General features: G+C 55.6%; 4 protein-coding genes across 18 annotated transcripts in view; 2 read left to right on the forward strand and 2 right to left on the reverse strand.

The window, feature by feature from the left end:
* Positions 1 to 1,397: 1,397 nt before the first annotated feature.
* MXD3 (MAX dimerization protein 3) lies at positions 1,398 to 4,837 on the forward strand. 2 transcript variants are annotated; one of them, XM_004587382.2, is made up of 6 exons: positions 1,398 to 1,556; positions 1,814 to 1,916; positions 2,514 to 2,543; positions 2,669 to 2,783; positions 4,100 to 4,283; positions 4,356 to 4,837. In XM_004587382.2, the coding sequence occupies exons 1-6, from the start codon at positions 1,487 to 1,489 to the stop codon at positions 4,475 to 4,477; spliced, it is 624 nt and encodes a 207-aa protein (XP_004587439.2). In that variant the 5' UTR covers positions 1,398 to 1,486; the 3' UTR covers positions 4,478 to 4,837. The 2 variants fall into 2 exon arrangements, with proteins under 2 accessions (XP_004587439.2, XP_058533409.1); XM_058677426.1 differs by having other exon boundaries at positions 4,100 to 4,837.
* A 102-nt stretch (positions 4,838 to 4,939) lies between these two features.
* PRELID1 (PRELI domain containing 1) lies at positions 4,940 to 7,890 on the reverse strand. The gene is made up of 5 exons (XM_004587383.3): positions 7,605 to 7,890; positions 7,003 to 7,228; positions 5,792 to 5,905; positions 5,618 to 5,696; positions 4,940 to 5,414 (listed from the first exon to the last, which is right to left on the reverse strand). The coding sequence occupies exons 1-5, from the start codon at positions 7,694 to 7,696 to the stop codon at positions 5,266 to 5,268; spliced, it is 660 nt and encodes a 219-aa protein (XP_004587440.2). The 5' UTR covers positions 7,697 to 7,890; the 3' UTR covers positions 4,940 to 5,265.
* A 229-nt stretch (positions 7,891 to 8,119) lies between these two features.
* RAB24 (RAB24, member RAS oncogene family) lies at positions 8,120 to 9,942 on the forward strand. Its single transcript, XM_004587385.2, has 8 exons — positions 8,120 to 8,386; positions 8,470 to 8,538; positions 8,680 to 8,758; positions 8,866 to 8,933; positions 9,023 to 9,122; positions 9,278 to 9,328; positions 9,435 to 9,497; positions 9,578 to 9,942. The coding sequence occupies exons 1-8, from the start codon at positions 8,270 to 8,272 to the stop codon at positions 9,640 to 9,642; spliced, it is 612 nt and encodes a 203-aa protein (XP_004587442.1). The 5' UTR covers positions 8,120 to 8,269; the 3' UTR covers positions 9,643 to 9,942.
* An 862-nt stretch (positions 9,943 to 10,804) lies between these two features.
* Positions 10,805 to 25,246, reverse strand: part of NSD1 (nuclear receptor binding SET domain protein 1) — a 129,655-nt gene continuing 115,213 nt past the window's right edge. For all 14 annotated transcript variants that reach the window (XM_058677597.1, XM_058677586.1, XM_058677592.1 and 11 more), the window contains 2 exons: positions 18,457 to 18,661; positions 10,805 to 16,791 (listed from right to left, as the gene is read on the reverse strand). In XM_058677597.1, coding sequence (XP_058533580.1) covers positions 15,164 to 16,791; positions 18,457 to 18,661 — 1,833 coding nt within the window. In that variant the 3' untranslated portion in view covers positions 10,805 to 15,163. The remainder of the gene's footprint in view (positions 16,792 to 18,456; positions 18,662 to 25,246) is intronic.

Here is a 25,246-nt window from a genome sequence, read left to right on the forward strand (position 1 = left end):
TCCCGGATTAGATCAACCCCAGGATGTGCCCTCAGGTGGCACTACGCCAAGCCCATCCGCTGCTTCTCAGTAGGAAGTTGGCCAGGAAGCGGAGGGGCCACTAGTGGACATTCCCAGATGGCACGCCCAGGTTTCCAGGACCACTGGGGACCCGCTCTCACTCGCCCTGGGACACCATAGAGGCGTGGCTGCTGTGTGGGAGTCTCTTGTGCAAACTCTGTGAGCTGCACCTGGCCAGGCCCTTCTTGGTGGCCCCTACTGCCCAGCACAGCATCCAGCGGACAGGTGATCCTCTTGGCCGAGCACGGAGGCCTTGGCTGTAAGGAATCCGCCCTCCGTTCCTCCCCGGCTGCAGGGTCGCACACCCCGCCCTGCTGCTTCCCTCTCCCTGCCCCGCCGGTGAGCCGCCGGGTCCGCCCGGGCGCTTGGCGAACAGGCTGCGGCTCTGATCTTCCCGCCACGCGGTCGCAGGCCGAGGGGTCGCCTGGCCTCAGCCAGGCCGACGGCGGACAGGCCCGTGACTGGACAAGAACCCCCTTGGCGCGCTTCCAGGCCACGTCCAGGCTTGGGAGGCCGTGACGGCTGGCGTTCCCGGCGCTTCCAGCGGCTTCGCAGCGGTTGGGGACACAGACGCGGGCAGCGCGGCGCAACAGGAGCCCGCCGGGGGCACGGCGCCCCCCACGGCCCCGCGCGCCCATCCCCGCGCCCCGGCGCCCCCCCCCCGCGCCCCCCGCGGCCATCCCCGCGCCCCCGCGTCCCCGCGCCCCCGCGTCCCCGCGCCCAGCCCCGCGCCCTCCGCGCCCAGCCCCGCGCCCCCCCCCCGCGGCCAACCCCGCGCCCCGGCGCCCCCGCGTCCCCGCGTCCCCGCGCCCAGCCCCGCGCCGGCGACTGCGCACTGCTGCCCCACTCCCCGCCCCGCCGCCCGGGTTTTCAAATTTGAAACCTGCTTCTTTTCCCGCCCGAAAGGGTGGGCCGCGGCGGGGAGGCGGGGCCGCGCTCCAGCCAATGGGGCTGCAGAGGCGTCCGGCCCCGCCCTCAGGCTGACCACTGCGTGTCCAGGGAGGCAGTGGGCCAATGGACGAGGGGGTCCCGGCTGGCCCCGCCTCCAGAGCGCGCACGTGCAGCGGCGGGGCCCCGGGGCCTCCACGGGAACGCTCGGGGGCCCCCCAGGAGCGCGGCACCTGCTGCCAGCACGGCCCTGGCGCCCGAGCGCCCCGGACGCCCAGCGGCGGTCCAGGCTTGGAACGCAGGCCGACCGTGGCCCCGAGAGACCCGGAGCTGCCCTGGGCCGGCGGACTGCAGGAGGGCGGACTGTCGGCGGACTGCCGGCCCCCGGGCGGGGCGGAGCGGGGCGGAGCGGGGCGGAGCGGGGGCGGGGCGAGGCGCCCGTGTTTGTTGCACCGTGTCAGTTACATTGTAACAAAAGTGGTGGAGCTTCTGCTCGGGCCAGCCACCCCGGACTCGCCCGCCCCCAGCGGTCGCCTACATGGAGCCCGTGGCCAGCAACATCCAGGTCCTGCTGCAGGCGGCCGAGTTCCTGGAGCGCCGCGAGAGGGGTGAGGGAGAAACCCTTGGCTAGCCCGGGGCTGGCGACTTGGCTGACACCGGCCTGGGCGGGACTCGGGTCGCTGCAGGGAGGATACACGGTTTTGGGGTCAGCAGTCCCGGGGCGCCTCCGTCCTCAGCTCCAAAGGCTTCTGCGGCCGGTCGGCCAGGGAAAGGTCGGGCTGGGGGAGAATTGTCCTGGCGCCAAAAGCTCCAGGTTGGCCGCCCAGCCTGATTAAGGGTTGGTGGGGGGCGTTCTGTCTGGCAGAGGCCGAGCACGGCTACGCGTCCCTGTGCCCGCACCGCAGTCCAGGCACCATCCACAGGAGGAGGAAACGACCCTCGCAGCCGGCAGCGCTGGACAGCGGACGGTAAGGACAGCGGAGGAGTAGGGATGAGGTGGGGTGGGCAAATGCTGGGCGCCATCCGTCATCGGGCTCCTCTTGCCACTCACTTCCTCCTTGCTGCCTGCATCTTCTGGGCCAGGTACCCTGCTGGGGAGGGGGGCATCCAGACACTTGTAGCATCCCTTCCTCCCCAAACACACATCTTTGTTGTTATTAAGTCAAGGACTGTTTTGGGATCACCTGGGTTGTGCCAGGAACTCCTGGGGTTGGCTCCCCTTGCAGTCCTGCGCCCCCAGCCATCACACCACCTCCTGCCCCCACGCCCCTGCGGTCAGGCTTCCTCCTGTTCCCTGCTTGCCGCCACACGTGTGAGCACCTCTCCCTGCAGACCCCACTGTCGGACACTTGCTGCTCTGCTTAGCTACCACCCGTGTCCAGGAGGCCCCTGCCAGCCGGTCAGACTGGAGCCCTCATTTGGAGCCCCTGCCGCTCCGAGACACACCTTCCTCATCTCTTGCTGAGCTTGCTGGCATGGGTTTTGGGCTTTGGGGAGGGGGCACTGGGGACTGTGGAGGAGGGTGGTGCCTGACCACCCCTCACCCTGCCCCCTGACCTTGGCAGGTCCGTGCACAATGAGCTGGAGAAGCGCAGGTGAGTGGCATGCCTAGCCCGGGAACCATTCCTCTCCCCGACCCCTATTCCAGCCTTTCCTCCCCTACTCCCCTCTGGCCGTCAAGGCGGGACTGGCACTGCCCTCCGGCCCCGTCCCCCCACAGGAGGGCACAGCTGAAGCAGTGCCTGGAGCAGCTGAAACAACAGATGCCCCTGGGGGCCGACTGCGCCCGGTACACCACGCTGAGCCTGCTGCGCCGTGCCAGGATGCACATTCAGGTGAGGGGCTGTCTCGGGCAAGGAGTGGGGTCCAGTGTGGCACCTGACTCGCAAAGCCTTCTGTGCTCCTGGTTTCCAAATCGAGTAAGTGGATGGTGCTGATGCCTCACTTGTTAAAAGGCACAGCTGTTGAGCAGACTCTAGGTTCTTGTGGAAAGGCCCCTTGCACCGTGGACAGGCGAGGCTCACTCTGCCCTGCTGGGTCTTTCAGGGCTGCCCATGCTGATGCTCTGGCCAGCACTTAGAGACCTGGACTGGAAAGCGCTCTGGGAGGCCAGCGCCCCCTGCAGGACAGGAGTGGCTATGCCCAAGGCCCGACTCAGGCAGCCCTGGTGATTTGAATCAAGTGGCTTTGGAAGCTACAACTCCTGGAGGACTTTCCTTAATGCTCTTGGGCGCTTAGACAAAGGGAGAGATGGAGGCGTGGCGGGGCCAAGGGCCAGGCCACACAGGCGATGGGAGGCGCATGTGGATGCCAAGCCTGGGTGCCTGACCTGCATTCTTTCCTTTGACTAGTATTTATTGTGTGCTGGCTCTGCCAAGACTCTTGTAGGCTCTAGCATGGCCTTATGTCATCCGGCAAATAAATCATGGTCATGGGATGTGTCCACACCGTCTCCTTGCTGCTTTTATTACACCCTCCCCCCACCCCACCTGCTGTGGTGGAACAAGTCTGGCTGGCCCTGAGGGCCTGCTTCTCACGTGCGGCTCGTCTGGCCTGGCTGTCAGGTGGATGCCATGTGCCTGAGCTGCTGACCCACACCTGCTCCTGGACTTCTTATTTTCCACCTGTTTCCTGTTTGGTCTTCACCGAGCTCCTGCTGCACACTCCAGCAGGATAGTGTCTCGGTTTCTTCCTTCCTGTGGACTCAAGGCCCTTCAAACCCGCTAGACAGCCATATCTGCTTCTACCCACTCTTCACCAGAGAGCGCTGAGCTGCGTGTGTCCCAGCATCCTTGTGCCTAATGCAGCTCTTATTTATTCTTCTCCCCAGCCCCTCCTGGCTGAATGGTCACCTGCTTGGAGCTTTGCAAGGGAGGGTGCTGGCCCAGCTGAAAGAAGGAAGGGTGGGGGGCGGGGCTGACGGAAGGCTTAGCCCCCCTCGTTGCTCCTGGGTTAGAAGCTGGCAGGCTGTATGGTCTGCAGCTTTCTAACAATTTTTAAATTAGTTGGCAGTACTCCAGAGGAGGCTCGTATGGGGAGGAAATCATTCTACCCTGCGGCTCCTCTTACACGGGGCGTTCTGGCACATGGAGCTGGGTGGGACTCGGACCCCGGGTGGCTGACCCGGCACTGGCTTTTCCTGGGTCTGCAGAAGCTGGAGGAGCAGGAGCAGCGGGCCCAACGGCTCAAGGAGAAGCTGCGTAGTCAGCAGCAGAGCCTGCGACAGCAGCTGGAGCAGCTCGGTGGGCTGCCCAGCAGCGGGGAGCGGGAGCGACTGCGCACACATAGCCTGGACTCCTCAGGCCTCTCCTCGGAGCGCTCGGAGTCAGATCAAGGTGAGTGCCCGAGGCCCGGGTGGCGGCGGCGAGAGGGGGAAGGGGCCCTCCTGACTGGCCTTCCCCGTGCAGAGGAGCTAGATGTGGACGTGGACGTGGAGAGCCTGGTGTTTACGGGCGAGGCAGACCTGCTGCGGAGTTTTAGCGCGGGACGAGAGCACAGCTACTCTCACGGCACCAGCGCCTGGCTCTGATGCCCAAACTGCCCCGGCGCCTGGCCCTCACCTTCACTGCCTGTTGGCTGAGCCGCAGGTCAGACACCCTGCCAAGCCTCAAGCGCTGCTGGGAGTCACTTGTTGTAACGGACTCAAAGGACCCTGATGTGGGAGTGGGTGCTAAGCCGCCCCTGCTGGCTGCCGGGGGCGCCCCTCATCTGGAAGCGACTGGAGCTCCCCAGCCCCTGTACGGCAAGGGGGCTGGGGTCCCAGCTTGCCCCTCCAGGCTCTCTAGCACTTATCCTCTGCTGGCCCCAGTGGGGCCAGAAACCGCCCGAATCCTCATGCCCTCTGCCCACGACGCCCAGTATTTTCATTAAAAGCCTCTTTTGTAACTGCTCTGGTTCTTTCCCCCGCAACAGTGGGAACCCCCACCCCAAGAAAGAGGAAATAGGGGTGTCACCTCCATACTGCCTGAGGGCCAAGGTTGGACCCAGAGCCGGGGCTGACTGAATTCAGTAAGTGTTTATTGAGTGTCTGTAATGTGCCAGCTATTGTTCCAGGTAGCAGGGACACATCAAAGGACAAAACCGCACCCTGCCCGCACGGAGCTTACAGTCTGTGGCTGGCGGCACTGTCGCCCTGCTGCCCGCAGCTGCCCTTGGTGGACAGAAGCCACTACCCCGCCCCCACCCAAACAGCAGAGAGGGCTACAAGCTGATTTTTAATCACCAAGTACAGGGGGCGCGGGCTGAGGGGCTGAGTGCAGTGTGTGTAGGGGTGCAGGGGCAGCGGTGGGGAGGCCTGGGCCCTGGGGGCCAGGCCAGCTACACGAACTGCTGCTGTTGCTGCTGCTTCTTGGTAGCCGCCTTGTTGGCCAGGTCCTTGGCTTTCTCTGTAGCTGCCAGTGCCGTCTCCTTGGCCTTCTCTGTGGCTTCCTTGGCTGTCTCAACCAGTGTCTTGGAGGGCGCCTCACCTGCAGCAACAGGGCCCGGCACTGGTTTCGGATGAGGCCTGAGACCAACCCTGTCACTGCCCCCACCAAAACACTTGGCTGGTAGGGCCAGGTGCCCACAGTCACTGCCTCCCCCGCCCTTGAAGAGACAGACCACTCGCTGGGCGGGCTGAGGCAGGCTTTGAGCCCAGGCTCTTTTTAAGGGGCTGTCCCCAAGCTCTCACCTTGCAACTTGGCCAAGATGTACTCAAAACCCTTCATAGTTTTGGTCACGTTGCTTTTGAACCGGGCAAGGCCAAATTCCTGGTGGAAGAAGAGAGGATAAGGACTCGGAGCTGCCTACCGGCCCAGAGCCCGACTGTGACGGCAGGGAGCCCTGGGCCCAGGTGTGGGCTCACCTGAACAGCTCTGGAAACGCCGAACAAGCTGGAGGAGACCCAGGCTTCCCGGCGGATCTCGGTCCAGCTACTGTTGTCCTCGTTCACCCGGTAAACACATCGCTCCTCCACCATCTGTGTGAGAGGTACACCGGCCTCAACGATGGTGCTCAGCCTGCCTAAAGGGCAGCGCTGGAGCCCCTGCCAGCTCCAGACACGGATGGAGGACAAGGTGGCCACACGGTCCCTTCTGATCTCAGCTGCCTTGGGGACCCTTCTGATGCACAAGGCATAAACCACTGGACATGGATGGGACCTTGGTCCTCTATGTCACACACCCCAGGGGTGCAGCCTGCTGTCCCCTGCCCCACCCCAGGTGTCCAGCTTCCAGCGCATGCTAGCGACCCTAAATGTTATGACAGACCCCACAGTGCCCATCCCCTGAACAAGAACCCCTCCTTCAGGCAGCCACTTCTCAGGGCCCAGCCCAGGGCCAGCGTGGACACAGCTCATGGCATGCTCATCAGGGTACCGCCACACACTTCCTCTCTCTGGGTCTCACTTCCCTCTTTGTGCAATCCAGTGATGTCCATCACTTCGGGTTACTGGGTAAACAAGGTGAGAAGGGGAATTCTCTGAAAGCTTGTCAGAGCAATTCACATACTAGGTGTGGCCGCACCCAAGCCAGAGGCTTTGCTCAGTATACTCTAGTACAGGAATCTCTCTCTCACGGGATGACCGAGCCACTGAGAATGTCCAGTGGAGACACTGGGATGGTCCTTAAACCACAATCTCATCACATGAAGCAGGAGGCAGAAGCTCCTGGAGTCAGAGTGTGGTACAGCGGGTTAAGCTCCAGGCCTGCAACGCCAGCATCCTGTACGGATGCTGGTTCAAGCTCCAGCTGCTCTACTTCCCATCCAGCTCCCTGCTAAGGTGCCTGGGAAAGCAGCAAAGGATGGCCCAAGTCCTTGGACCCCTGTACCCACATGGGAGACTTGGAAGAAGCTCTGGATGCCTGACCAGCCCCAGCCCTTGTGGCCAACTGGGGAGTAAACCAGGAGGTAGTCCACCTCTAAATGTGTCTGTTCAAATCAGAACAACTCTTTCAAGAACAAAATAATGTGGAGCAAGAAAGCACACCATGCCTGCAGGCCCCGCCCACAGCGTGTCCCACCCGCCAGGGTGCAGGAAGGCTGCCAGCCTGGGGGGCACTCGCAGGGCGGGCTCACCATCAGCCGGGCGTGGTTGATGTTCCAAGTGAAGGTGGTCATGGTCTGATTCTGTGGGTCCACTATAGAGTCCTCCAGGATGTACACCGAGTGGGCGACGTTGGTGGGGAACAGTCGCTCTGCCCAGCGGGGCATCCTGTTGGTCTTGGTCAGGAGTCGCCGGGACAGGAGCTTCTGGTCAGGGGTCACCTCCCGGTGTACTATGTCCTCCGTCAGGACATGTTTGCTGCAGGTGGCAGAGCGAAGGCGGCCCTCAGCAGCCTGCCTGGGTGTGTGGGTGTGTGTTGGGGGGAGGGACTCCCTGGGCTGGGGTCTCCGCTGAGCGCCTCCTGCGATCCTGCTGCAAGGGCGATCTGCTGCTTGGCTCGCATCTGAGCTAGGAGTCCTCGGGAGTGTGTCCCGGGGCAAATTCCAGCTCCCAGTGGGGAGCGCCCGCCGGACCTGCCGCCCCGGTACCCAGCGAGGACCTTGGACCGGGGCCTCCAGGAAACACTGGCCACGAGCCCGGGTCCTTCCCGTGCCTCGGGGGTCGCCCCTAGCTGCAGCCTGCCCGGGGCGAGAGGGCGCTGAGCGGACAGGGTCGGCTGGTCCGGGTCACGTACCTATAGGGATTCGGGTATCGTTGCCAAAAGGCAGCGAACACTTGGTCCCAGGAACTTCGGAGCACGCTCTGGCCCAGGAAATACTTCACCATCGTCCCGGCCGCGGCGGACTCAGCGCCCGCACAGCATCAGGGGTCTGGAGGCAAGCGGGAGGCCGGGCCGGGCCGGGCCGGGGCTTGGCGCACGCCCGCCAGGCTCGCAGTTCCAGTCAGTGGTCTCCGCGCCGCGCCCAAGCCGTCGCCGCCATGAGGACCTGCCCGGCCGCCCGCCACTTCCGGCGCGGTGCTGCAGCTGCCCCGCTTCCGGCGCCTCCCACGTGACCGCTCGGCCCCGCCCCCCCGGCCTCCCTCCGGCGTCGCGACGCTGCGGCCCGAGCGGGCCTGAGGGGAACGCGGGTCGGAGCGCGACGGAGGGGGTCCTGGGGTGCGAGCGCGGCCCCTGAGGGGGTCCTGCCTAGGCTGCGGAGGGGGCCGAGGGGCTCCGCGGTCCGGGCGGCCAGGCGAGGGCCAGTGCGGCGCGTGGAGGGCGCTGGCCCACGCGGCCCCGGCGTCCGGAGCCGAGACAGCAGACCACGGCCCGGGCGCGAGCGGCGGGGTTAGCGCTTCGGGTCGGGCTCTGAGGCTTGGTGGGGGCGCTGCCCGGGTTGGCCTCGCGCCCCCGGGAGCATGAGCGGGCAGCGCGTGGACGTGAAGGTGGTCATGTTGGGCAAGGAGTACGTGGGCAAGACGAGCCTGGTGGAGCGCTACGTGCACGACCGCTTCCTGGTGGGGCCCTACCAGAACGTGAGTGCGCCCCTCGGCGCGGGCGCGTGGGAGGGAGCCGGCGGGTCCCCGCGGGCCTGCTGGCCAACCACCCATCCTTGCAGACCATCGGGGCTGCCTTCGTGGCCAAAGTGATGTCTGTGGGAGACCGGACGGTGACTCTGGGTATTTGGGTGAGTCCGGAGCATCCTGTCTGGGGTTTGCTGGGCCCACTTGCGCTTCTGGGACCCTGGGTTCCTGGAAGGGAGGACGGGCCGGGGTACAGCCCAGTAACCCGGGCCAGGTACCAGCCTGTCCCCCCACCCCCGCTTAAGGACACAGCAGGCTCCGAACGCTATGAAGCCATGAGCAGAATCTACTATAGGGGCGCCAAGGCTGCCATCGTCTGCTATGGTGAGAGGGATTCCCAGGATTGCCCCTTTTCCTCAGGCAAGGGGTGGGGACCAGGAAACGGCGCCCCCTGACCCTTGGTCGTGTTTCTCCACATGCCTGATGTTAAGACCTCACCGACAGCAGCAGCTTTGAGCGAGCCAAGTTCTGGGTGAAGGAGCTGCGCAGCCTGGAGGAGGTGAGTGGCAAGACATCAGCCTTATTGGGGTGTGGGGTCGGGGCAGCCTCAGGCTGTGGAGTCAACGGTGGCCTTGTGGTCTGCCCCAGGGTTGTCAGATCTACCTTTGTGGCACCAAGAGTGACCTGCTGGAGGAGGACCGGCGGCGGCGGCGTGTGGACTTCCACGATGTCCAGGACTATGCAGACAGTAGCTGCTCCTCCATTCCTCAGGGAGCGGGAGGGGGAGGGGCTTCTAGGGCAAGGCCTTCTAGTAGGGCAGCGGGGCTTCCCGTGAACCCGTGGGATGAGGGGAGATGGTCTCCTTGATTCTCGTGTACGAGGCTGAATCACTTTTCTTTACAGATATCCAAGCTCAGCTCTTTGAAACATCTAGCAAGACAGGCCAGAGTGTCGGTGAGTGATGTCCTGGGCCCTCACTGCAGGACCAGGCAGGGATGCCCAAGGCCGGGAGATTCTGGCTCTGGCTCCTCCAGCCTCACAGACATCCTTTTCCTGTCAGACGAGCTCTTCCAGAAAGTGGCAGAGGATTACGTCAGCGTGGCTGCCTTCCAGGTGATGACAGGTGTGTTTCTGTGCGCTGTCGGACTCTGGGCTCAGTGTGCTGCCCCTTCCTGCCGCTGAGCTGCCACCTCTCTCTTTCAGAGGACAAGGGCGTGGATCTGGGCCAGAAGGCCAATCCCTACTTCTACAGCTGTTGTCATCACTGAGTCACCACTCACCTGGCCTGGGGGAATTGATGGAATTCCCCAGAGGCGCTGGAACCCAGCTCCTGTCCGGGGCTTGGGTGGTCAAATGTCTGAGCTACCCCAGGTCCCCGTGGCAGCAGAGGTGGCACCTGCCTGTGCTGGCCCATGGCACGGAGGCGGCACTGGGCTGGCTGTGGGCAAGAGGAGGGCTAAGGGCCGATTTGGACCTCAGGTTTCTGCCCGGGACAACACCTGTTGTTATCTGCAGATTACTTAAGTGGCTTATGATCTGTAAATAAAATGAGTGCACTGTGAATCACACTCAGCCCCTGTCCCTGCTCTGTGGCCCAGGTGTGAGGACACCTTCTTCCCAGGACATCTAGCCTGGCCTCTAGGGAGGCTGCGACTGAGACACCAGAGGGTGTCTCTGCCACTCTGACCCCAGTGAGGGGCATAGCCCAGAGGGACAGGGTCGAGCCTGGCACGTCTTGGCCATCGGGCATCAGGCCCATGGCTCAGGTGCTCAGCTTCCGACAGTCTACTTTGTGGTTTCATGGTGGCAAAGAATGCAAGTTCTCCAAGACAAGAATGGGTTCGGGGATTTGGCATCCACATCAGCTACTAAGACTGACCCTTCAGCAGCTGCCAATCCTGAAGGCTGTGTGCTCGAAGGGCAGGATGGCGAGGACAGGGTCAGACGGGCAGACCCCCCAGAGCTGCTACAAGTCACAGGTGTTAAGGTTTACAGGATGAGGCTTCCCGATCCACCAGAAGGAAACGCCACCTTTTCTGGTGTGGCGGGTGAGGCCCAGGCCAGCAGCCTCTGCTCCACTGCTTCTAGGCTTGCGCAGAGTCCTAGGACTCAGCACCTGCCTAACAAGGCCTGACTCATTTGTACAGTGCTTTGGTTCCACTTCCTTTTTAAAAAGCCAATTCCTCAAAATGCTCTTCCTTCATGAGTGATGGAGACTTCCTGTGGAGGGTTCTGAAACACACACCAGCCACTCCCAGCAGCCAAGGAAACCTACACTACTCCCATAGAGGGCCTGGAGGGAGGCTCAGCTCCGCTGGGCTGTCCCCTGCGGAACTCTTGAGTGACTTCTGTTCTCTCCCAAAACCAATCCTCCATCCTGCAGGGCTGTATCTCCCCAGAACAGCAAAATAAAACACAGGGCAAGGGCCGGAAGAGTAAAGTTAAACTTTACTTTACAGTAATTTTTCTATGTACAAAGAATTACAGTACATGTTTATGGAGACTCCTAGCACAGGGCTCCCCTCTTTTCACTAGGAGTTTCACCTACAGCTGACGATCTGTGGGGGCGGGAGTGAGCACAAAGAAAACCATGATAGACCTTGGCTGTCCCCCATCTCCTTTTCTGAAAAAATATAAAGATAGATCTCTGTCATCAGCTTGTTTCTTTGCCAAGACCTAGAAAGCTGCTCTCCTAGGAGCACCTGTCCACGCTGTCCCCCGCCCCTCATGCACACACAGGCCGAACCTGCCTCGGCTGGACACCACTGGCTCTGCCCGACCCTAGAGGTGTGAAGCACCTAGGACCATTTCTGCTTCTACCTCTTGTGCCTTCTCCAGCTCCCAGGGTGTTGTGCCGGAAGCCCCGAGAGCCCGATATTCTCCAAGTCCTGGGACAGCAGCTCCAGAGGCGGGATTGCAGGAGAGCTTGTGACATGCTGTTTTTGCTTATGCCGGCAGGACACATTTCTTCCAAGGTTGTGGACTTCTAAATAAAATAAACTCTTCCCACTTCCTTAAGAAATACTCCCCTTCATCTTCATAAGCAATAGAGGTGCTCCCAAGAGACTGGAAGAGGTAGAGAGGGGCAGGAGGTAACCAAGGGAGACCCCACACCTAGAGCTCTCTACCAGCCTGTTTCAGGCAGTGTGGACGGAGGCTATGGACAAGGTGACCCCAGCCCTGAGAAACTCTAGCCACCTTCATCTGGATACACAATCTCGTCCACCCCTGGACAGTGCTGGACATCACCAGGGCTGAATGCCAGCTTCACCAAGGCTCTGCTCTATCCTCTAACATCTCCCCACCAGGAGCCTGGGTTTCTCAGGTCACCAGTCCCCATCCTTGGCAGTGCTTATCTTTAACGTGAAATTAGCACCATCATTACGATTTTTGTATACATTGCAATTTTCTATTCTTATTTCAATATACACTACAGTAACCTCTGGCCCTAGGGAGCTCAGCTGAGTTCCCTGCCACAGCCAACCAGAAGCTTGCACAGCAGCCACTTAGCTCTAAATGATCTGGAATGTCTGACATGGAACAGCTTGGGAAGGGGCTTCCTTTCTTGCCAGGAGCCTAGAGAGGACGCTGGGACCCCCTGACTGGCTGACAAGCCCAAAGGTGTCACTATTCCAAAATAAAAGCCTTAGGAGTAAGCCCACTTGCAAGGAGCAAAGGGTGAAATATCCCAGCTTAGTGCTCCCCTGCCAGGACCAGATCTCCCTCCAGGAACCCCATCTCATGAGTTGCAGCATCAGATGACAGCGAGCAAGGGGTGCTGAACCCGGGAAAGCAAGGAAGGTACATTTTTATCAAACCCTGACTGCAGTGAGTGGGAGAAGCAAAGAATGAAAGTGATTATTTTCATCAATGCAGAAGGAATGGCTTTGGTTCAGAAGAGGCTCGGCACAAACTAGGGGACTTCAGCCGAAAGCAGACTTTTTTTTTTAAAACGTGGATTCTCTGTAGTGGAAATAGCTGGTTTTTTTTTTTTCTTATTTGAATGCATATTTCAAACAATTCCATACTTTTCTCCTGAGTACACACAGCCAGGAGAGGTTATTGGTTTGCCCCTAAAAATCCCTCCCAGGGAACTGGGTCAGAGATGGACTACCTTGAGAACCCAATTTCCAAGGACTTAGGCAAATACCACAAAAACAATCCTGGATAATGATCATGAATTTTCTATAAGATGTCCTTCAGCTGCCAATCACAGCCTCTTAGAGAAAGGGTCCCTTGATAGGCAGGATTAGATAGAAAAGGCTGGCAAAGTCACCCCTCCCCCTTCTCGCATATAAGGATGCTGCCTCTACTTGGAAAGTGACTGCTTCCATGATCTTAACAGTCTAAAATTAGATGCTGTGATGAGATGGAAGCCTGGTGTTCACCCATTGAGGTGAAGAGCTGCCCCGCAAAACCAACTACGTCGGGTCTGGGAAGCAGCCTCCGGAATGGTGGAGAGTGGAAAGAACCAAACCGGACCACAGAGTGGCCAATCCTGGCTCCCTTTCCCTCAGTTCTTTCCCGTCTTGTGAGACGCCAACTAGGTGGCCATCAAACCAGTTACCTACCAAAGCCTACTTCAGTGAAGCTAGTTCAGGATGAAACTTCTCCATTTAAATGTTTACATAGCCTGCACGCCCCACCCCCCCAATTCACAGTTTATTTCATGAAACAAAGAGCTACGGTAATTTAACACACAACATAGTGAAGAGATTCCGACAGTGCACTGCAGATATCTTCTGATCACAACTACGATGGCAGGAGAGAAAGGGCACAGGACTGGCACCAAGCAAACCCTACTCGCACAACCTAAGAGACTCAGGGAAAGAGACCTACTAGCTGCAGTAAGATACTCATTATCTCACACATGATAAATACTTAATATAGTGAACCTTTAATGTTCTGGGTGAATTTCTTTAAAAATATCTTTTTCATGGTTTAAAATTCTTTTAAAAGAAAATAAGATGCTTTATGTTTTCTCTTCCTTTTGAACAAAGAGCTTTTCCTCTCTGGTGACGTGGGAAGAGTTAGGATTAAAAGTGAGAACTAGGCAGGTGGAGTTCACAAAGGAGGTTCTGAGGTCTCGGGGAAATGCAGAGAGAGGCCCCTCAACTTGGGACAGCCCTGCCCAGCCTCGGCCCTCTGCCTGAGTTCAGGTGTCTCAACCCTAGAGACAAACTTTGGGAAATAAAAGCAGATTCTATAAAGCGCAAATGCTTCTGTAACTACTGTTACCTCCTTGGAAGTGATGGAGAAACCGTAGTAGGAACTTAGGAAGAGGAAATTGGTATAAAACACAGAATCCTGGGGAGGGTGTGAAAGTCATACGTGAGATGGTATATGGCCAGGAGATGTCGGGCCAGAGGGTGGCCTGTTGGCTAAGTTGGCAAAGCAAAAAGGTAAACACATTGGTCTAGGGACCAGAGTGCAGGGGGCGGGCGAGGGGACAAGCCACACAGCACTTCCTGCCGGCAGTCGGTGAGCTGGGTGAATGGTAGGGCAAGGTAGCACCGACAGATTTCCCAGCCCTGGGCCCCAGCTCAGGGCAGCAGTAACAGATAATCAGCAGTTACGAGGAGTCATCTCAGACAGGACACTGCTCCAACACCATGCCTCACTTGTCTCCAGGCTTGCCTCTGAGCTACGGCAGCAGACAGGTGCGCTCACAGGAGAGCACAGCAGTTCTCAGGGAGGTGAGAGCGCCCCTCTGTTCAGTCAGGAGGGCAAAGGATCCAGAAGTAATTTTCCATCAGGATCTGGCACTCGTCCCGAAGCTGGTGTGTCTAGCTCAGTGCTTGCCAGAGCTTCCCTATGTCTACTGCCCGAGACTGAAATCTGAAAGCACCTGAGTGTTGGGGAATGGGGTGGGTTCATGTCAAAAGAGGAAACTCGGTAGAAAATAAAGGTAAACTTGTCAGTCGCCTTCGTCCAATGCTGGGAAAGCTATATTCCCATAGAGCCCAGCTCCCCCCGACCAGCTGCTCCTCCGGACATCTTCAGACACTATGCAGCCCACACAGAGGCAAGGGTAGCAGCACCACCTGGACTTGACATGGCACCCTTCTGTCTACTGGCAGACCTCGGCCTGAGTGTGCAGGTCCACGCAGCACACACACACACTCCACACAGGAGACGCTTACTCAACACAACCACTTCCGGTGCCACAAAGGATATTTCAAAATGAGTATGGAGCCCTGGGGCCCCACAGAATTTCCTGTTACTTCCTGGTCAAAGGTTTCTTGAAACAGCCTGGGAACGCAGGCAGCAATGTTAGACCGATGGGCATCCAGCCTTGTTCACCTCTGCATGTGGGCCAGTGACTAACATCTGGCCGAGCACGCAACAGTGCATAGGAAACCTGCACCGATTTGAAGAACATCAGTTTTGCCCACAGGTTCATCAGGTGCCCCCAGTGGGGATCTGTCAGGGGAGGGAAATAGCTCTGAGAGCCCCTCTACCTTCCATCTTGACCAGCGGAATTGAATTCCATGTTTGACTCCAGAATGGACTTTTTATTTTAAGTTGACCATGGTGAAGATGGAGGAAAGAGAGTCTTGTCTGTTCCTCGGCTGGGCCCCGCTTGGATTTCCGTACACGGTGGACACAACGGCAAGTCCCCACTGGCTAATATCACAAGAGTTCTGAGTGTTGCTATGGAAAGAAACAGTAACAGTGCAGAAGTGTTGGGGTAGATCTGCTTTGTAAGAGGGATAAAGAACAGATTCCTCTCCCCAAATGGTACCCTGGCGGGGGGACAGCTTGTCTGGTTAGGTGACATTCACTGCATCACTTCTGTTCCGCCTCTGCACACTTGTGACCGGAAGGAGCCTGGCTTAGAGCTGCAAGTGTAGTTTGCTCTGATTTGGGCTCTTGCCCTCTTCCAAGAGACCAGCAGGTTTGTGCCAATGTCTGTGCACTCCCAGCAGACCAGCAAGACTGTACCAGCGTCTGTCCAGCCACCAGCGGCCACAGCCCTGCCCCTGAGGAGGCTTTTCCCAAGGCCCAGGAGCTCTGCTCTGTAGTTGTCAACTTCTTCTCTTCAGTAGGGAGGGAGGCGGGGGCCTTCCCAAGAGACCTGAAAGACTGCCCACTTTTGACAGCAAGTCCAGCTGGTTGCTGGCTTCCGGCCAACTGCTTCACCTGCTTCACCAGGCCTGGTACTTGGCTGGGAGGTCCTGGGGTCTGCTCAGCCCCTGCAGGAGCTCTTCCTGAGGCCTGAGTTGCTGGCTCATATAAAAAAGTCTTGGCAGGAGGCTGAGAAAGAAGCCTAGCCTGGGTGAGTGATTTAACAGCTTGCCAGGGGTGCTCTGAAGGGGCCACCGTCTTTCCAGGTGGTTGGAGAAGAGGTTCTGACACGCTGCCTTTTTCAACCACTCGCAGCACATGCCCCAGGCCTTTGCCGGCAGCCCATGAGCTTGATTCCAACACTGGCACTTTCTCATCAGCCTGCAGAGTGCCATCAGGAGGAGATGCTGCCCGGTCCTTCTGGCGAGGGGTCAGGTCTATGAGATCCATCACTAAAGCAGCTCTGTTTTTTGACTGAGTATTCTGGTCCACAGGCCTTAGTGCTTTCTCTTTAGCCACCAAAGTCTGGACCACAGCGGACAGGACTTTCTCTGTAGGCGGGAGTCTCTGGGATAGAGGGATATGGGGCTTGTCCGGGGGTCGGTCTGCAGTCTGGGCTTTGGGACTGCTGCTCACTAGCAGCCTGTCTGGTGGCAGAAGTCTCAGGCCGGAAGGAACTGGGGTTTTCTCTAGTGACTGAGGCCTTGGGCTGGCAGCACCTATAGATTTATCCAGACGTGGGTCAGTTGTTCCCAAAGGTCTCTCCAGTGGCTGGGGCCTGACAGAGGGTGAGGAGCCTGGGCCAGTTGCCAGAGAAGGTTTGTCAGATAGCTGCAGTCTTGGTCCTGCCACTGAAGGTGACCTGGCCAATGGCTTTTGGCTGGATGCCAAGGACTGGGATTTGGTGCTTGATCCAGCCAGTTCTCTGACCCTATCTAAAAGCAGGGGCCTGGAGTCAGTTCTTTCAAGAGGTTTTTCAGACAGCAGTGGCCTCTGACAAGTCCCTGCCAGAGCTTTCTTAGAGAGTGGCGTCTGGTTGGTTTCAGCAGATGCCTTATCTGATACCTTGGGCGCCTGAGCAGCTGCCCCTGATGACTGTTCTGCCAGGGGAGCCCCCGGGCCGGCAGGCAGCGGGACCGGGGGAGGCACATACTCACGGATCTCCCCAGGCTCCAGAGGGTTGGGCCCACAAGGGTCATGCTCAGTACAAGAGAGACGCCCGTCCAGTTTGGAAATGAAGAGCATGCCTTCCCGGTGCTGCTTGCAGAAGGAGCTGGGGCACATCTCACAGAAGGAGGCTGCTTCCTTCCCACAGATGTCACACTGATGCCATGGACACTCCCACTTCCCTGAAAGCACACGAGAGAAACAAAAGCTCAGTGGACCAGGGGTTGGGAGACACAGGACCCATGTAAGAAGGGACAGAGTGGATGCAGAGCCAGCCTCCTTCAGGTTGCCAGCTCTCCAGGGAATTCGTGCAGTTCACTGCCACCTCTCCTTCCCAGAGCTGCAGCTTCCTCTGGGGAATAAGGCAAAGTCTCCAGGAGCAGCTAGGAATGAAGCACATACAAGCAGAGGAATAAACTCTATGTTTATGGCCATTTCCAGCAAGGAGGGTGGGGGCACCTCCTGTCAAAGCTTCTTTGGATGGAATGTTTGGCTATTCCTTCCAACGTCTGCCAAGTCCATTGCTCTTTTAGAACTTTTACATCTTCAACTGGAAGAGAAACATCCAGACACTTAACTCATGCCCTACACAGTCATTAACAAGAATAAGAAAGAGTTACACAAGTGCAAAAAGTTGAAAGCAGATTCACCCATGCTTATCTGGAAATCATGTAAAAATTTCACAGCTTGTCTGACTTTGCATCTACTTCCCCCATTTTCATATAGAATACGAGTTTTGACCATGTAAACGGCTTCGACCCCAAGAATCAACCACATTTGACCTCACTCCGGATTTGTGAACAAGATCATGTCTGTCATAGCCAGCATTTGTGACAGACCCACCCAAGTTAATTGTTTCTGGAACAATTCCTCATTCCACTTCCTACTTCTGAGAAGCAAATGTTATGGCCTTGCCCTCAGACTATCCAGCTGGTTTTATTTCATTTTCCTGACAAAATGCACATTAAAAAGAAGCCAATTCAAGAACATACATTTCTCAACTACCTTAAAACATCCTGCAATTTTTGGAAGTCAATTTTTAGTGATGTGTAATCTGCTCTCCCTGGAGTGGCTTCTCCCTTTGTTCATACATGGCATGTTCAAATCTCTAAAACATTCCAAGCAATGATCATTACCAAAAGGGAGTCAACATGTCCAGCTACCAGTTGCTGGGTATTACATTTGTCAGACAAGCTCAAATTTGTGCCTACTGACAAAAGTTACAAATTCATCAGGAGAAAAAAATCCCTATGAAAGTGACATAAGGGGTACAGGAGTGGGGTAGTGAACCGACTACAGGGTACAGAAGCGGGGTAGTGAACGGACTACGGGGTACATGAGTGGGGTAGTGAACGGACTACGGGGTACACGAGTGGGGTAGTGAACGGACTACGGGGTACACGAGTGGGGTAGCGAACCGACTATGGGGTACAGGAGCAGGGCAGAAGCTGGCAGAAAGGTGCCAACCCACCTCTCAGACATAATATCTCGAAAGCTCTACTATCTCAACCATTTTTCCATGAGGTGAGAGAAAAAATTTTCTTTCAAAAGGAACTCCTGCACTGATTGGTAACAATTTATTGCACTAATCCTGACACTAATATGCATTAGAGGAAGAAAATGACACTGCAGGTTGACAGGAAGGCGAAAAAACATCAATCTAAAGAAAGGATCTGACACATAGGAGGTGAGCTTGCCTTCCTTAAATCCTAGAAGTGTGAGCTCGAATCACAACTACAGAACTAGAACATGAACCCCAGGCCTCAGCATCATGCACGGAGAAGCCATGAACCCCTTCTTTCTGATCAAGGCCAATGGAACGAGTCAGACGAGTGCTGGGAGCCAACCTGCTGGCCTCCGGGTCAGGTTCAGACAGTCTGCATGGTAGACTTTCGGGCAGCCAGGCTTTTTGCAGGACACGAGCTGACCAGCGTCCCCGCAGCTGAAGCACTCGTCCTCTCGCTCCTTCGTGATCTCGCCCTGGCTCCGGCGCTTTCCATGTTGCTTCTTCTTGAACTTCTTAGACTTTTCTTCCGTGGCAATAGGCTGATTCTAGAAGTGACATAACAACATGCGGTCATCACAGCTGCATCATCTCGACCAGCTCATCCCCTCTGAGCCTTGGTCTCTGCTCGGGGGACATACACTATTCTGAAAACCATTGTGAGTACAAGAGCATACACAGGATAGGCGCCAGGCAAGTCTGCTAAACAAAGGGTCGAATATATGTGATTATATATCCATTAAAAAAAAAGGTTATTATTTGAAAGGCAGGCTAGAGGGAGAAAGACAGAGAGAGACATTCTATTTGCTACTTCAGTTCCCAAATGGCCACAATAATTCAGGATGAGACAAGGCAAAGTAAGCAGCCAAGAGCCCCGCCCCCATCAGGCTGCACGGGTAGCAGGGTCCCAGGGACTTAGGCCTTTTTCTGCCGCCTTCCCAAATGCATTAACAGGAACCTGGACAGCAAGCTGAGTAGCTGGGACGGGAACTGCCACTAAGATAAAGGAAACTGGCATGCCTAAGTGGCTTAACCCAGTGTGCCACAATGCAAATTGCTGTATGTATATATTTATTAAAAAAAAATCACTAAAGGAATTAGTATTAAGGAGATAGAAAACTAATTCACGGTAGTTGTCCTCAACAAGCCTTTTTTTAAAAGGCTGATTTATGGGCCTGGCATGGTAGCCTAGTGGCTAAAGTCCTTGCCTTGCACGCACAGGGATCGCATATGGGCACCAGTTTGTGTCCGGGCGGCCAAGGTTCCTATCCAGCTTTCTAGGAAAGCAGCCGAGGATGGCCCAAAGCCTGTGTGGGAGACCCAAAAGAAGCTCCTGGCTTTGGATCAGCTCAGCCATTGCGGTCACTTGGGGAGTGGGAGTGAATCATTGGATGAAGATCTTCCACTCTGTTTTTCCTCCTCTCGGTACATCTGACTTCCTAATATAAATAAATAAATAAGTAAGTCTTTAAAAAACAAAAAAGACTGATTTAGGAGAGGCAGAGGGAAAGGAAGAGACAGAGATTTTCCTTAAATGGTGACAACAGCTGGACTTGAGCCGGGCTGAAGAGGAGCTAGGAGCGTCGTCCTCATCCCCTGCGTCTCCCACTTGGAGCATCCTCTGCAGTTTCTCAGGAGCAGCAGCTGGAAGCTGCATCAGAAGGGAAGCAGCCAGGACACAAACTGGGCTTGCCCCATGCTATGAATCTTTAAATCAAATTAGGATCATGCTTGTCACTCCCAAGACAGACCCTGGTGGGATGAGCAGGTCTCGGAGTTCCCTGATCCCACACTCATAACCAAATGCTATGGCTTTCATCACATTTTTCAGCTTAGCCTAGAAATAGCTAGGATCAGTCCATAAGCCTTTATTAAGATCTGCCCTCTAGGGCCCAGCGCGATGGCCTAGTGGCTAAAGTCCTCGACTTGAATGTGCTGGGATCGCATATGGGCGCCGGTTCTAATCCCGGCAGCTCCACTTCCCATCCAGCTCCTTCTTGTGGCCTAGGAAAGCAGTTGAGGACGGCCTAAAGCCTTGGGACCCTGCACCCACGTGTGAAACATGGAGGAAGTTCCTGGCTCCTGGCTTCGAGTTGGCACAGCACCGGCCGTTGTGGTTACCTGGGGAGTGAATCATGGGATGGAAGATCTTCCTCTCTGTCTCTCCTCCTCTCTGTATATCTGACTTTGTAATAAAAATAAATAAATCTTAAAAAAAAAAAAAAAAAAAGATGCTGTCCTCTAGTGATAGGCCAACGTTCACTAAAAGCAAGGATGCAGAAAAGGACATCACCACACGTTATAGATGTAACCAGTATAATGTAGAGATGATTTTTCTTGTCCATTAAAATTACAGGTAGATGTTCTTTATTTTCATATAATTACTACAAAATGACTTAAGGTCTTACCGACTTCTAGGTTAATTAGCACAACCTGTTATTGAGGTTTAAACTTTAAAAACAAAATGCATTATAGGAAAACGCCTAATCAGAATCGCTGTGGTCTAGTTTGCATGCATTATGTTCCATCCACCACAAAAAACAGCATGAGAAACATGTAAGACTAAGTAAAGGGTGCGCACTGTGGTGCAGTGGGGTCACAGCCACTCTTATGATTCTGGGATCTTCTGTCGGAGTGCTGGTGCAATCCCAGCTATTCTGTTCACCAACCAGCCTCTAGCTAAGGAACCTGGGAAGCCAAGGATGGCTCAAGAACTTGGAACACCAGAATAGGTTTCCTGACTTCACTGCAGGCATTTGGGAAGTAAATCAGCAGATGGGGTGTATGTGTCTGTCTGTGTCTGTCTTTGTATATTATATATATTATATATTTATGTGTATATATATATATAAAAAGATTGCATAAGAGGAAGGAAAATCTTTTCTAATAAACGCAGGTTACAGACCTGTAAATGATTCTTAAAAGTTAAACAACTTTAATTTCAAGTGATAAAAAAAACAGGTATTAAGATATAACAATATTTATATTTTGCTATAATTGTGCAAATAAATGGTGTGGCATTATACTACATCGAGAATCTTAAATTCAACTGCAGGATGACAGAGATACTAAATCTACATAGCTTATTATAGGAGACGTGAGATCAGTTAAGGCCAATAAAGGTGTGGGAAGTAACCTAGTTTACAGGTTCTTGTCTTGTAGCCCTTCAAATGTCTAGAATGTAGCATATCATTAGTTAAAAGTCAGATTATTCAAAATTCTTCCTTCAACAATATGCAAAGATATTTTCTTGCTTACCCAAACTGCTTATTAGAATATTTAGTACCCCAGCTGTGGGCAACTCCCGGGAGAAAATCTGCCAACAGTTGACTAACTCTTAACTATACCAGTGTGCCAGCAAAGCTGCCTATTTTTTTAAAGATACGTGAGAGGGGCCAGTGCGTCGGCTGAAAGGCCACCCCAGGACCTGCACTGGCAAGGGGGCTGTAGATGCGAGTAGGGGCTGCCGAGGGAGTACTTTACAGGGGTGGGATGACTTCCAAGGCTTCCATGAACTGGGCCACTGCACTTACAGGTAAACAAGAAAGCTGAGACTGGGTGGTTTAGAAAAGGAAAACAGGGGAGCATGTCTGGATTAGATCAAATCTCTCACATTGCAGACGTGAGCTAGAGGGCTTGTCTGGCAAGGCTAGGCTGTGACACCAACTGGCATGTGAAAGAACCAGATCTGAGGGCAAATCCCGTAGGCACTGTGTGGGTTCACAAACTTGCAAAACTATGCGAGGCCATGAAACTCACTGACACTCAGGGGACTGGCAGCACCCGACAACATGTACAAAGACCAGGACTGGGGACAGATGCTGCTGGGCAGGGATTTAACAGCTGCCAACAAGCCTGAGATCTGGGTCTAGGAGCCAGCCTGGTAGGAGAACTTATGGGAACTGGGCTGTAGAGCACCCACTGGTGACCACAAGTGCCAGGGCTGGCCAGAGAGCAGGCCAGGACACATTATCCCCTGGCACACAAGAGCCAGGATGGAGTATGGGCCATGCCATGCTAGGCTAGGCTGCAACACTTGTCATGTATGTGGGCTGGCTCAGGGGCTGAACTGGGCTGGGCCAAGCCTCTGCACTCACTAGCACTTGTGCACTGGGCTAGGAGACCTCACCTGTCAGTTCACATGACAGCAAAGGATGGGGCAGGCTGGGCAGGTTTAGGCTATACCACTCACTGTCCAGGCTGGCAGCTGACCTGGTAGGGGAACTACAAGACTTCTTCACTAGGCTGCAGTGAGAACCAGGACTAGGGGAAGATTGGGATGAACACGGTTGCAGCACCTCTCAGCATATATGTAGGCTGAGAGCAGGACAGACTGGGCTAGGTAGGTCCCATTACCCACAGGTATTCAGAAGGGACAGAGTGGGTGTGGGATGGGACAGGCAAGGCTAGGATGTGGCACCCATTGTTCCACATGAGAGTGGGGTCTCGGAGTGGGCCAGTTGGGGCTGGGATTAGCACCCACCTGTGAGAGCGAACATGGGGGTGGACTGGTTGGGCACTGCTGCAGTACCCTCCAAGAATGCCAGATCGAGGCAGGCCATTTTCAGGATATGCTGAGCAGCTACTTGAGCGTGCGAGATCTGGGGCTGTGAGCTGGTCTGATAGGGGAACTTGGGGAACTCCCTAACTAGACTGCAGCTCCCGCTGGGCTGCATGCTGAGGTTGGGGATAGCCCAGCCCAAGAGAGACCAGGTCAGGCCATAGAAACCATCAGCATACATGGGGGCCGGGTCTGTGTGGGCCACAACATCTGCCAGTTCACTTGATGGCAAGGACTAGGGCCTGGCTAGGCTGGACAGAGCTGTAGCACACACCAGCATGATGAACTGGAACTGGGGGTAAGCCAGGTGGAGCTAGGATGAGGTACTGACTAGGCTGCAGCACCCACCAATGTGCATCAAGACTGGGTCTGCGGTGGGCTGGACTGCTCAATGCCATAGCACTTGACTGTTCGTGTGAGATATGGGGCTGGGATGAAACTGACTAGGAAGCTTCCATCCACTGGTATGCGCATTGGCTGGTGCAGGTAAAAGACCAAATGAGACCCTGTACTAGTTGGTGCATACAGGAGGCAGGTCTGAGGTAACCCCACACGAGGTTTCTTGGGGGCGACTCCCTGACTAAACCACTGGACTTAGAACCTTGTCAAGGGAAAAATCGCAGGTCGTGTGGTCCGATAGGGGACATGTACATGTACTGGGACTGGGCCTCCAGTTGTTGTGGTCTGTGAGGCAGACAGCATACCCAGATGCACATGGAGGACCTGAGAGCCAGCTCATTTAGGTCAGCAGAGGACACCAAGTGCCTCATCAGAGGATGGAAAGCAGAACAGGTTGGACCACTACCCTAGGCAAGTTTTGCAGCAAGTGTCTGGACCTGCGGATGCACTAAAGACAGACTTGGTCATCCAATAAGCCTTGGAGTTTCTCAAGGCTGGTGCAACAAAACCAACAATGTCTCAGAACTATCAAAACCACTCAAGTAGTGGTGCTGGCCCATGGACCCACTGGTAAGCACGAAACCTGGCATCAGGAGGGGTTTTGAGGGAGGAGCCTGAGCAACTCCTCTGACAGGACACAGATCCTACAAATAAGCGCAGGAAGCATGGATGGAAATAGCCCAGAAGAGGTTATGGAAAGTGTCCCACTGGCATACATTTGGCATGGGTTGGGGGTGGACTAGGTTGGATCAGTGCGCGTCATCCACTGGCAAATCCGAACGCCGGAGCAGGGTGTGAGTTGAGACAGGTTCGGTTGCGGCAAAAACAATACACAACACAGAATGCCAAGGTGAGGCTGCTTGTGCCAGATGTGACCGCAGCACCCAATCAGCACACGTGAGAACCAGGAATGGAGGGGCAGAGCCGACAGGGGAATAAGGGGTGGTTCCCTTGCTGGACAGCTACTCCCACTGGAGAGCATGAGCTGGAATGAGGATAGACCACACTAGGCAGGGTTGCAGCACCTATGTGCCTCATGTGGACCAGATGAGGGAAGAGCCAGAATGGGCGGACTATTCCTACTGGTGCTAACAAAACTAGAGGCGGGGAGCTGTTGGGGCTTAACCGTAGAAGCAGCTGGCACTGGGGGCTAATACGGTCAAGCCCAACCACAGGGCCACCTGGAGAGAACACGATCAGGAGTGGGAAGGACCTGGGAGGGAAATGGTGGGCTCCTCCCTCCGGGGTTGCCACTCCCATGGGAGGGTACAAAATAACTAGGAGGGGTGGGGAGAGGGTTGGGGGCTGGGGGCTGGATAGTTGAGCTGGTTGGATGGAACTAAGCTCCAATACCCTTCGACATTTACGAGAGCCAGGTGGGATGTGGGGCAGACTGAGCTGGTCTGCTCCACATACTGGCAAACCAGGGTAGGGGCGGGCCTGGCGGGGGTTGTTGGGGGTCGCTCTGACTGTGTTGTGACTCCCACTGGTTTGTGTGATGGCTGAGTGTGTGATGGGCGGAACTAGGATGGATTGCGGCACCCATTGGTTCCAGTGGAAGTCAGGGCTGAAGACAGCACCAACCCAGCAACTGCAACCACCAGCTGACCGGGGAGATGGACTGTGCCAGGTCCTGTACTTGCTAGTACATATAGGAATCTGGTCTGGGAACACCTCAAGGTTTCTTTGGGGATTCCCTCAATCGAAATGGCAGACTCAGAACCTTAACCGGGAAAACAGAACGGGTCAGTCAACCATCACAACTATATGTTGGCAGCGAAACACTGGACAAAGGGAGACTCTATGATGGACTATGTCAATCGATGGATTCTTCGACGGCCTCTTCGTGCCTGGAGTGGCGATGGGCAGTGATGCATAACTGGTGAACTACTGGGACCACTTGAGCAAGGATCTCAGAGCATGCCCTACATCCGGGACCTGGGGGAGGGGGTGGGAGAATGGGTGGGGCTTCTCAATATTCCTTTTAGCCCTTGTAACTTTTACCCTAATCAACAATGTAAAGATTGCCTAAATAAATAAATAAATAAATAAAAAGAAAAGAAAAAAAAAAAAACCACTCAAGTAACACCTTGGGAATACGTTTCCCCACACTGGCGTCCCCAAGATGACATCACATGAACATCCCCCATCCCCAGTCGCAGTCGCAGTTTCA

The sequence above is a fragment of the Ochotona princeps genome, chromosome 19, assembly GCF_030435755.1.
Source record: "Ochotona princeps isolate mOchPri1 chromosome 19, mOchPri1.hap1, whole genome shotgun sequence".
In the NCBI taxonomy this organism is placed as follows: domain Eukaryota; kingdom Metazoa; phylum Chordata; class Mammalia; order Lagomorpha; family Ochotonidae; genus Ochotona; species Ochotona princeps.

Excerpts from the sequence above, each read along its gene's own strand:
- RAB24 (XM_004587385.2), top strand. The coding sequence starts at position 8,270 with ATGAGCGGGCAGCGCGTGGACGTGAAGGTGGTCATGTTGGGCAAGGAG. Across the intron at positions 8,387-8,469 it reads TGGTGGGGCCCTACCAGAAC|ACCATCGGGGCTGCCTTCGT; the intron begins GTGAGTGCGCCC and ends CCATCCTTGCAG. Across the intron at positions 9,498-9,577 it reads TGCCTTCCAGGTGATGACAG|AGGACAAGGGCGTGGATCTG; the intron begins GTGTGTTTCTGT and ends TCTCTCTTTCAG.
- MXD3 (XM_058677426.1), top strand. The coding sequence starts at position 1,487 with ATGGAGCCCGTGGCCAGCAACATCCAGGTCCTGCTGCAGGCGGCCGAG. Across the intron at positions 1,557-1,813 it reads CCTGGAGCGCCGCGAGAGGG|AGGCCGAGCACGGCTACGCG; the intron begins GTGAGGGAGAAA and ends TCTGTCTGGCAG. Across the intron at positions 2,544-2,668 it reads AATGAGCTGGAGAAGCGCAG|GAGGGCACAGCTGAAGCAGT; the intron begins GTGAGTGGCATG and ends GTCCCCCCACAG.
- PRELID1 (XM_004587383.3), bottom strand. The coding sequence starts at position 7,696 with ATGGTGAAGTATTTCCTGGGCCAGAGCGTGCTCCGAAGTTCCTGGGAC. Across the intron at positions 5,906-7,002 it reads TCAACCACGCCCGGCTGATG|ATGGTGGAGGAGCGATGTGT; the intron begins GTGAGCCCGCCC and ends CCTCTCACACAG. Across the intron at positions 5,415-5,617 it reads CATCTTGGCCAAGTTGCAAG|GTGAGGCGCCCTCCAAGACA; the intron begins GTGAGAGCTTGG and ends CTGTTGCTGCAG.